Here is a 10,714-nt window from a genome sequence, read left to right as displayed (position 1 = left end):
AATATAAGATAAGGGTAGGTAATTTTCATTTTTCATGGCAGAAGATCTTGAGTCAGCAAGGAATTTGCTCCCCAAAACCTCTTTGGAACAACTCTGCACGTCACATGCAGGATGCTCGTTGGCTCTTTCCTTAGAGGATGAGAGAAGAATAAAAAAGAACTGCATACAAGACGCTAGTCACTGTTGCATGTAAGCAGTGACCCACAGCCTTTTAACAAAAGATACAACCAGTTACAGCAATTCCAATATTCACACACTACTGTGTGGCTCTGTGACTTTATAATTTTTCATGGTTTATTTTTCTCCGTGGTTTGTCATATTCTTTATAATTTTGGAAATTGTATGCTTCCTCCTGTTTAAAATTAATACATTTTGGTTTTATTCATTTAGCAGGTACCCAACCACCAAGAAAATAACCATGCTCATTTATGTGCCAAAAATACTATCATACACTGCTTTAGAAGGCACAACTCTGGCAAATGCAGCTGCAAAGCCAGAAGAAGGAGTAAAATCTTTCACCTCCTACAGTACATTATATTCTCTATTATACCTAGAGTATAATTCTTTTAAATTCATGCAGACCAGATTTATTCACTGTTCATGAGTAGGCCCCTTGGTAGAACAAGGTTTCATATGGCCAAATGAGGATTTTAAGTAATTTAAGAAATAGAGACTTTTGTCCACAGTTTAGTGTAAGAATTTTAATATGCCATACATCAAATTTTAGGCTTAATTCATTTGGCCAAGCCTTTTTACCTGTAGGCCGTAATAAGTAAAAGTCTACCTGACTCACTGACAAAGGTTCGTCTGCACTTCGATCATCTGAAGACTTTGGAACTTCAAGTCTGTCGATGAAAGTCTGGAGCTCTTTCCTGAACGCCTTCATCTGCGCATTGATCCGGTAGAGAAGCTCATGCTCACGTATTCTGCTGCCATCGTCTTCCTCATCCATCAGTCCAAACAGGTCCCCATTAGCTACGTAAATTCTTGCCTCTGTTATGATGGTGCTTGTGTCAGAAATTAAGCGATCTATTGTCTTGCCCAGTCGCTCAGCTTCACAGCGAATGTCCTTCATCTGCTGCCTGTCAGTGAAGCTTTTCTGCCATCCAGACGGTGTTGGATAAAAAGACCTCGTGGGTGTCAGGCACCGGATGTTTCGTACCTCTTCGGAGTCACTTTCCCCACCAATGGGCCCTTCCCTTTTGCGGTGAGGGGGGCGGGAATCGTCATCACTCTCCTTTTTTCCTGCATCACTTTCTGCATCACTGTCTCTGGGGCTGCCACGGATCCCAAGGTGAGAGGCTAAATCATAGCGCTGCATGTTGGACATGAGAACTCTGTTCTCATACTGGAGTTGCATGACTTTGCCACTCAGCTCATTGATTTGCATTCGTGCAGCTTTTAGCTCCTCCTGCAGTGCTTCTGTCTTCGCACTATCATGGTGCCTGGAGCTCTCATGGGCCCCAGACTTGTACTTGTATTTGTTCAGCTCAGCCGTTATGCGCTTGTTTTGTTCTTCCACATCAGCTAAATTTCTCCTCAGCAATTCTGTTTCATCTTCTACTAGCTGCAAATGCTGTCGTAATTCTGACAGAGATTCACTCTGTTCTCCCAGGAGCGGATTAGCGGTCCCTGAGAAATCATCTCCTCTTAAATCATCAAGCTCTGCTTTCAGTCCTCGATTTTCTACTTCTAGCTCCACTATTTTCCTCCCAAGAATGTTAGCTTCCTCCTCCACAAGTCTCAATCGAAGCTTAAGTTCAGCTTCTCTTGTGGTAGGTGGCCCACCTGCTTCACCTTTTGGCAAGGGACTGTCCAAATCCCCATAAAATGATCTGTATTTTTGCAGCTCATGTTCAAATCTGTCCTTCTCCTTATCAATCTTGGCCATTTTCTTCCTCATCAAGGCTGCTTCTTCTTTGACAAACTGTAGCTGGCATTTCAGGTCTTCATTGTCCTCCTTAGAAAAAAAAAGGAAAAATAAGTATTTCAAGAAACTTGATGTAAAACAGGAGACCTCCAGTAGATGGTCTTAAATTACAAGATCAACAATCACAGGTACATGGCTTTAGAAACAAAGAGGATTTCCCGTGATCATTTTTTTCACTGATCAGTAGGCAGAAGAGAGGGAAATAAATATTTCAATTTAAAAGAGGGAGAAAGCCTATTTTACTTGCGATGAAAGTCTGCATAGTCTACAGAAAATACCGTTAGGGGCACCTTGTATTTTCTAGACTTGCAATGCTGCAACAGGCTTTACAGTCCTCAAATACCCTGAAATCTCTACACAAAAAGCCTATAATCTTGTTCCACTGGTGCTTCGTTTACTTATTTTGCCTAAAATATACAGAGCACATGTAAGCTGGTGGATTCTGTTGCAGCACCAGTGGTTCATTTAGGTGGTCCCTGACATCACGCCAGCTGACTGCAGGTATGGTGTAAGAGTTCTCCATTTCGCAGCATATATGTATAAAGAGAAGACCAAAGACAGCAAGCAATTGAAGTGCAAAACTGCATGTCATATACATCATTTCTAGAGTGTCCCTGAAGCCTACACATGAGGATCCAGAGTACTGTTATTTCGACATACCTCTGTTGGTGTCTGCTGTGACTTTTTTTCTGATTTTTGTAGGTCTTTGCTCCCTCTTCTTTTCAGTGATTGCTGCAACAACAAAATGAGAGGCACTGAATATTTCATTAAAGATGTATATAATTTAGTCATTCTTTCTAAACAGTGAAACAAATGCAAACATAAAAGCAGTAATTTCTTTTAATCCTTGAGATGACACAAACCACATAGGTAAACCACATAATCAATGTCAGTGACATCCCACCAGCTGACCTGGGCGTACATCTACAAGCACATCTTTCTCTGTGTCCCACCCACAGGCTTCAAGCTTGCAGTGGACTACCATTGCAGCTCTCCCAGGCCTATGCTGTAGACAACTCTGTGCAGACAAACACATAGATCTGGTCACTGGGGTTGTTCTGTTCTCTGAACATATTCAATAAATGTGATTTAAAGCTGCTCAGATTACAAAGTCCTACAGAAAGTGAATTAGCTTATGACCAGCACCACACAAACACATCTGTGTACCACCATATGAACACGTTTCTTTGGTATTTTCACCTGTGCTATGTAGCCAAAGTGAACAGAAAAGAAATTCCTGTTTTTAGAGCAGGATGCACTGGGTTCAAAACTTACTGGAAAAAAATCACATAATTGCTAACAATAAAAAGATCATTAGCAGGCAAGTGGTAGCAGTGGAAAACAACTGCAACCATCCCACTGTCAACACTCAATACAGATCATCAAGAAAACAGCAGGAGAGGAAAGTGCCTGAGAAAATATGTTAATACATAACATCCCACTTGCAGCTGTTCCCAGTTTTTATGCTCCCCAGGTAAAATGTAGCCCCTGCAGCAGGGCAGTAATACAACTGTCACCAACTCCTTCTGAGATTATTCTTTGGTAAAAAGAGCCTTTGTGCCACTGAGAATTGAGAAACATGCATTTCCCTGCACCAGCCAGGGAGAAAACAGCTGTATCTAAAAGCCATCCAGTTCTATATAGTGGGAATTCAAATCTGTTCATAATCCTCAAGGAACAGAGTACAGTGGGCAAGTATGCTGTACGTTACAATCCTTTCCTGTATTCTATTGGTACCTATGCTGGTACCAATTGTTCTCCTTCTTCTGCAGATCACCTTCCTAATGAATATTAAGCTCTGTGGACTGCTCACTCCAAAGGAAAAGGCAATGCCATAGAAGTGACTCACATGTAAATCTAAGCAACCTTAAGAGATGGTTTCTTATAAGGCTTTTTGCTCAAAATCCCTATAGAGTTATACAAGAATTAATATAAGCTCAGATTCGGAAGAAGAACTAAAATTCACAGATGGATTCACCAAGAACCAGAATCAAAATTTTTTTGTCTCTTGAAGAAATGCTGAGCGCTCTCAGTAGATAAAACAATAAAGCCAAAGATGATTAGTATCTCAGCTAGATACCTGTGGATCACAGGATTCTAGAAGAATCTAGAAAAGGCACAAGAATAGTTAAATTAATTCACCTCTTCCTTTAAAAATAAAGCTAACTACTTAGGGACTCAGTCTTATCCTGTTACAGAATTGGTATGTGCATGTAGAAGGCTTTTTGTTGTTTTTCTTTTTGAATTGCAAATCTATAAAGAGTTAACCTTTCAGAGATGCACCTTCCTCCTATGTATTACCATTAGTTATACCACTATAAAAAGCCCCTTTCCAGATCAGTTATCACTGCAAACTTTTGCTTGCACCAGATTCTTGCCAATGCCACCCACTGATAAAGTAACTAAGGGATAGTTAAACTATATTTCTGCTTGATTACATAAATTCCTTCTTGCCAAGCTCAGCATCTCTCCACACATAATGAGGTTCTGAAATGCTAAGCTACATCTTCTTGTGTACCCTACAACTTTTCAGAAGATATGAGATATATCTGAAACCTTTGAAACTTTTTCATGACCAAAAAAAAAAAAAAAAGAATCCTAGAGGCAAAAAGTATTTTTACGGACTTGAGATAAAACTAAAAACTTGTGTTTCTCCTTTCTCCCTATATCTTTTTTTTTTTTTTTTTTTTTTTAACGTTAAAGCCCCTTTTGATACAGTCAGGATAGTACCATTTTAACTACAGCAATAGTTGTGGCTATTTAATGACTAGGCACACTTTTCTATTCTGCTCTACTTGAATTACAACAAACCACGCACAGAGCTTATATTATTCACCAATGAAATGATGGTGTTTAGCAACATAATTTCATAGCAGAAAGCAATGAAGAACATACACAATTCAATGGGCAGGATGATTTGGGTAAGTAGGTTAGACTCAGCGGGAATTTATATAATCTCTTTTCTTGTGAAAAACACCAGGACACAATTTCTGGTCACTAGAGGTTACGATCTCATTTACACACCTCAGCTGACAGATGGCATCTTCAAAATCACAGTGCCCCATAAACATCATGTTAAGACACTGAGGCAATACTCATACTGAATGAAGAATGCCGCATATCAAGCAGTATATCCTGCTATAAATAATCAATTTTGAGAGATTTATTCAGAGTTCAAAAGTTGTTTTTTCAAAAAACTTTGTGTTTGATCCTCTTTTAATATAACTCTCCATTTGCTGATCCTTTTCCCGTGGCACAGTGTACCACAAAGCATATTGTGATTGTCCCTAGAGGCCACCTCTACGGTTTCTCAACTACAGCAAAAAAAAACTGCCCCTCAAATTTTAGAACTGGTTTTGAGAATTCGTTGCAAAGGGTAATTTTAGGGCTCAGAAAATTTTTCTTCCATATTTTTTAAAATTACATGCAGTTCAGTCTATTTAATGACTATGAATTTTAAAAAGAGAAAAAGAAAAGTAATAAACACAAGACTGCCTTTGTATTATCTGATCAGTATGCTACCCAGACAGCTTTATGGTTTTAATAACCTCAAACCAAGCTACCCATCTGCAGGAGAAAAGAATAAGCAAAAAATGCCTATCATACTGTTTCTACAATGGGGAGTTTGCTAAACTGCTCAAGTAGTAATGAAATATTTCAACAGTGCTAGGGGTAATAAGAGCAGCAAGTGGGGCATATATCACTGTATTGTATAAGCTCTGCTTACCTCTGGAAGAAGGAGGTACAGCCAGGTTTGAGCTGACTATTCCAGCATTCGCTGTTGTGAGCGCACACAAGGCTGCATCAGCGTGCTGGCAACGCTGAGAGATTTCCACAGTCTAGATAAGCCCACAGACAATGTCTGCATTATGTGCACACCAGATCACATGCAACGGGCAATTCTGTTGCGATGTTCAGCAGCACCAGTTCTCCAGTGACCCCTCACTGGAGTTTATCCAATGTCTTGCTGGAGACGCTAAGTACTTCTCAGGACCAGATGGCAAAATCCTTCTCTTGCCAGCCTTAAGCTGCAATCCAAATGTGCAATCCTAACCACCTGTAATGCCGAGTGCTTCACGGATACAAAAAGATCTGAAATTTACTTTATAAAAACACAATGTGATGAAATAACAGCACCACACTCCGAGTAGCAAAGCTGTAAAATGAACTCAGTTCTCACTACCTGACTCTAAACTACAGTAAATCTCCTTGCAATTTATAAAGAAGCCCTGAATAAAACATACCAAGATTTCAAGACACTTAGGTTTATTATTGAGGGTAAATAATCTAAAAATCAATGTATACAACCACAGGAGGAATTCCTTACACATAAAGGGATCTATGGGCGCGGAGGGCTCCCCAAGCAGCCCTTATCCCTCTTCATAGAGCAGGACAAGGCAAAGGATGTGCAGCGTCTGAACCTCCACAGCTGCAACTGGCCCCTCTCATTCCTGCACAGTTGCACTGTACACACTCACAGCTGCCTCCTAACTGCTGTGACAGATCTACAGAGCTTTCAAAAATCAAAGCAAACCTAACACTGCCTTTACAGTCCTGAAGTAACATCTTTACAGTCCTTGAGCAACCTGGTCTGGTGGGAGGTGTCCCTGCACATGGCAGGGGGGTTGGAACTGGATGGGCTTTAAGGTCCCTCCCTACTCAAACCACTTTGTGATTCTGTGAAAAGTCACTGAATATTGAACAACTTTGGGGCAGCACAAACTTGCCTCTGGTGCAGGGTGACCGTGATCAGGGAAATGGAAATTTGCCCTAAGACTCTCACTGTACTTTCCTTTCAGGCAAGTATGGTCGGCTAGCTCATGGATCTGGATCAAAGCAGACACAAGACAGATTTTTCAGCTTACTGCAACTGAGTCTAATTCAACGTATCAGATTAAGTGGTAAAAAATAACTGGACACTCTCCACGTTGGCAAATTGAAAATACACTGTCTCCTGAAAGCAATCTTTGTTTTTTAAAATGTCTCCCTTATTCTGCAACTCTACCAACCTTTTTCACATACAGACTACATAAAGTGCCAGCCACTTTGGCGGCTGTTTACCAGTAACAAACTCAAGACACTGGCTTTGTCTGTCGTTGGCACAAGTATGTAGAATCACACAAACCCTTTACTCCTTCCACACTGTTTCAAGGGCAGCAGACCCAAGTATTTCAGTATTCTACTTGCTTGCAAAATTAAGGCGAGAAAGTAAATGCAGGGGATGTGGGAAATGCAATGAAGCAGAGCACCCAAGTCCATGAACCAAACACAGAGCTGTGGGTCTAAGCATACCCCTAATAGCTCTAGAAATGTTCTCTTCATATTAAAACCGGTGTATTTGAAAACACTGCTGAAGAACAATATGAAATGAGAGCAATCAAGGAGAGAAAAATACATCTTTAGTCTTTTGAACGTCTTCATATTTCAGAAGAGAAAAGAGCAACTATCCTTAAATATTTGTATAATTTTATTTGCATTTATGAATTACTTCACTTATCATTTTCAGATCCTTTACCATTATTCATTTGTCAATTAAAAGAAAAAGATAAATAAATGAAAAGAGGGAAAAAGACACACATTTGCATTTTACCTAGAAAAATCCTTTACATTTTGTATGAAAAACACATTACTAAAACAAATAACCAATGAATAATGTAATGGTTTGGATTGGAAAGGACCTTAAAGACCATCTAATCCCAACCCTATTGCCATGGGCAGGGACACCTCCCACCACACCAGGTTGCTCAAAGCCCCATCCAGCCTGGCCTTGAACACTTCCAGGGATGGGGCATCCACAGCTTCTCTGGGCAACCTGTGCCAGGCCCTCACCACCCCCATAGTAAAGAACTTCTTCCTATAATATAATTATATTATAATACAATTATAATATAACTTCTTCCTATAATAATGATAACTCTGTGATGCAACCAGATAAAAACATTCTTTGCAATGAATAAAACAAAGCAGCACATTTGCTTCCATTACACCTGCTTCCTCTGTTTTCCTATTTGAAGAAAGTCCTGAGCAGTAGAAGATGAAAGTTGCCTTTCCAAAGCTCTGGGTATGACCAGGTCAAATAGCCAACCAACTCTGATACTTTTTCTGTGATCGCACACTCCCTCATCTACCAGGATATCTGAAAACAGTGAAAGCATATTCCTGAAGAGGAGGATGCCTCCTGCCATTTGAACCCTTTAAATGATGAATGAGCTAGACATGCTTAGTTCCCCAGCACTATCCAACTAGGCTTCATTAGGGATGCAGAAATCAGAGTCAGCTAACACTCAGCTCCCTAATCCTGAAATGCAAGAGTAAATCTCAGAACTCAAAACCTTTGAAGTGAAAACAGTGGAATAAGGTATTTTGTTGCAGGGTGATTCTAGTTAAATCTATTTCCTAGTGCTTGTCTAAGTTGCTGTTTATTTGTCAGCTTAGTTATTTACGTTTTCTGAGAGAAAAGAGTCAGTCTTTTCGTCAGGGTTTGCACAGTGCCCAGTACAATGCACCCCAGTTGTTATCTGGGACTGCCAGTATGACAGACAGTATACCAACACAGTTCAAAACACCACCATACAACAACAGCAAGGATCATAAATCACAGACATGGCAGTTATCAGTAAAATACATTTTAGATTTTACCAAATCAAAATACAATTTTACATGCACTGCTCACTAGAGATGTACACAGAAGCCAGTTCTGCAAAGCTGGGGGCTGACCACAGGTTTACAGTGGTTCCAAGTTCATTTTATACTGAAGAGTATGCACAGTCAGCTCTTAAAGTCACTCAGCTGGATTCACAAGGAATGGTGGCATCACGAACATGTACAAGAACGTGTTTAGGTTTGTAGGCACACAACAGAGAAAGGAGCTTTGCAGCTCACCCTACAAGTCTGTGCACCAGAGACAGCACTTCTGGTTACAGAAGAACTCACATAAAAATCAAATTTTACATTTGAGAGGATGCAAAAATTTGAGATGGATTCAGTTAGGAAAAATTCTGAAATTTACACTTGGTCTAGAGGTCTTTGCAGTGAGAAGGAGATTTTCTGTTAACAGGGGAAAGAAATCCATTTCTCACGTCAGCAATCACCACTCTACTCACTAGAAAGAGGGGTCTTCTTTTTCTCTTCATCTCTTTTTTGTCTTCATTTCCTTGGGGAAGTTCTATTGTAAAGCTAACATTCTGCAGATTGGCTGAGAAATATTTTCTACAACATGACATGAGGGGAAGTTTTAAAGGTTTTTAGGAATTTAGATTATTGAAAACTGAAGACCAGATTGCAGTGCTCTTAAATTATGCCAGTGTGATCCTGCCACAAATTAAATCTACGTTTTGCTGAGCAGCTCATGTCAAGAATGCACACCACAAAAATAAACCAAGTAGTCTAGAGTCTAAAATGGAGGGAAGACATTTTTGCAGTTTGGACATCCCCACACCCACCTTTCTCCCTCTGTCTCGTATCTTATGCTCTCTGGTCTATTACACTCATAAGCCTGCACCCAGTGCTTTTCCCAGTATTTTTACCAGACAAAGATGGAGATGAGGGGAAGCAAAATATTGCAGCACTGGCTAGAGCAGGGGACCAGCGAAGTCACTGACTACAAAATGCTGAGAAAACCCGTGACTAGCTCCCATGCCTCTTCCTCTTAAATGAAACTTGCTTAGATTTTTAAGGGAGATGCTCATTTCCAGCAAGGGAAGGGGCTGTATATTGTAGGCTGACTTAAAATCTTCATGTAGACATTGTCTTAAGATTCTCATTTAAAGGTTCCCTTTGCTAGGAATGAGGAAATTTCATTCTAAAATGAAGTCTTCAGCTCATTATAAATATTTGATCACTGGGATGCATTTTTAACTAGCCGTCATGAGCAAACATCCACTCTTCTGCATTTATCATAAATGTCACTGAACCAGCAAATCACCTGCAAATTAACACCACAGCAGTCCTAATGGGGTCTCACAGGAATCAATTCTTGGTCCTACCCTAATTAACATTTTTCACTCCTGCCTGGGAAAAACATAAAATAATCGTGGATTTAAACCACAGATAGAGGTTGGAGAAATGTTAAAAAGGAGAGTCACTCATACAACCTAGGTGCAATGAAATAACATCTGTTTTAACATGACTAAATGTGATAATACACATGTAAAAACAAAGAGTGAAAGCTATGCTAAGACAATAGGAAAACAGCCTAGACAATAGGCTAGAAGGAACATGAAAAGCTACATCTCTGAAACAGACTACAGGGTCAAAGAGGAAAATCAGCTGAAGTGATGTTCAAGTGTACTTTTGTGACTGTAAAAGGTTTATAAATCAAGGTTTTTGTAGCAGGGGGGCTGCAGGGGTGGTAGAGCCTACCAGTTTCCCCATGTCAGATCAGAGCCAGCTCCAGCCAGCTGCAAAAGGGACCCACTGCTGGCCGGAGATGAGCCAGGGAGTGTCACTTGGTGGACCTCTGGGAGAGCAGATTTCAGGAAGCGGGAAAAACAAACAAACAAACCAAAAAAAAAACCATGACTGTGTAACAGCAGCTGGGAGAAAGGAGTTGGAAAATGTGAGAAAACCAGCCCCGCAGCCCCCCAGGTCAGTGCAGCAGGAGGGCAGGAGGAGCTCCAGGCACGCAGCAGAAGTTCCCCTGCGGCCTGTGGAGAGGCCCCCGGTGGAGCAGGCTGTCCCCCTGCAGCCCACGGGTCCCACACGGAGCAGATCTCCACGCTGCAGCCCGTGGAGGAGCCCCCGGTGGAGCAGGTGGATGTGGCCTGGAGGAGGCTGCGGCCCATG

At 40.8% G+C, this 10,714-nt stretch overlaps 1 protein-coding gene across 1 annotated transcript in view; it reads right to left on the bottom strand.

Annotated features, from left to right (window-relative positions):
• Positions 1 to 162: 162 nt before the first annotated feature.
• Positions 163 to 10,714, bottom strand: part of MTCL3 (MTCL family member 3) — a 31,638-nt gene continuing 21,086 nt past the window's right edge. The window contains exons 5-6 of the mRNA XM_080586794.1: positions 2,591 to 2,662; positions 163 to 1,960 (exon numbers count right to left, since the gene is read on the bottom strand). Coding sequence (XP_080442920.1) covers positions 599 to 1,960; positions 2,591 to 2,662 — 1,434 coding nt within the window. The 3' untranslated portion in view covers positions 163 to 598. The remainder of the gene's footprint in view (positions 1,961 to 2,590; positions 2,663 to 10,714) is intronic.

Source organism: Anser brachyrhynchus, assembly GCF_964034855.1.
Source record: "Anser brachyrhynchus genome assembly, chromosome: 3".
In the NCBI taxonomy this organism is placed as follows: domain Eukaryota; kingdom Metazoa; phylum Chordata; class Aves; order Anseriformes; family Anatidae; genus Anser; species Anser brachyrhynchus.
This window is presented reverse-complemented; position numbering and strand designations above follow the sequence as displayed.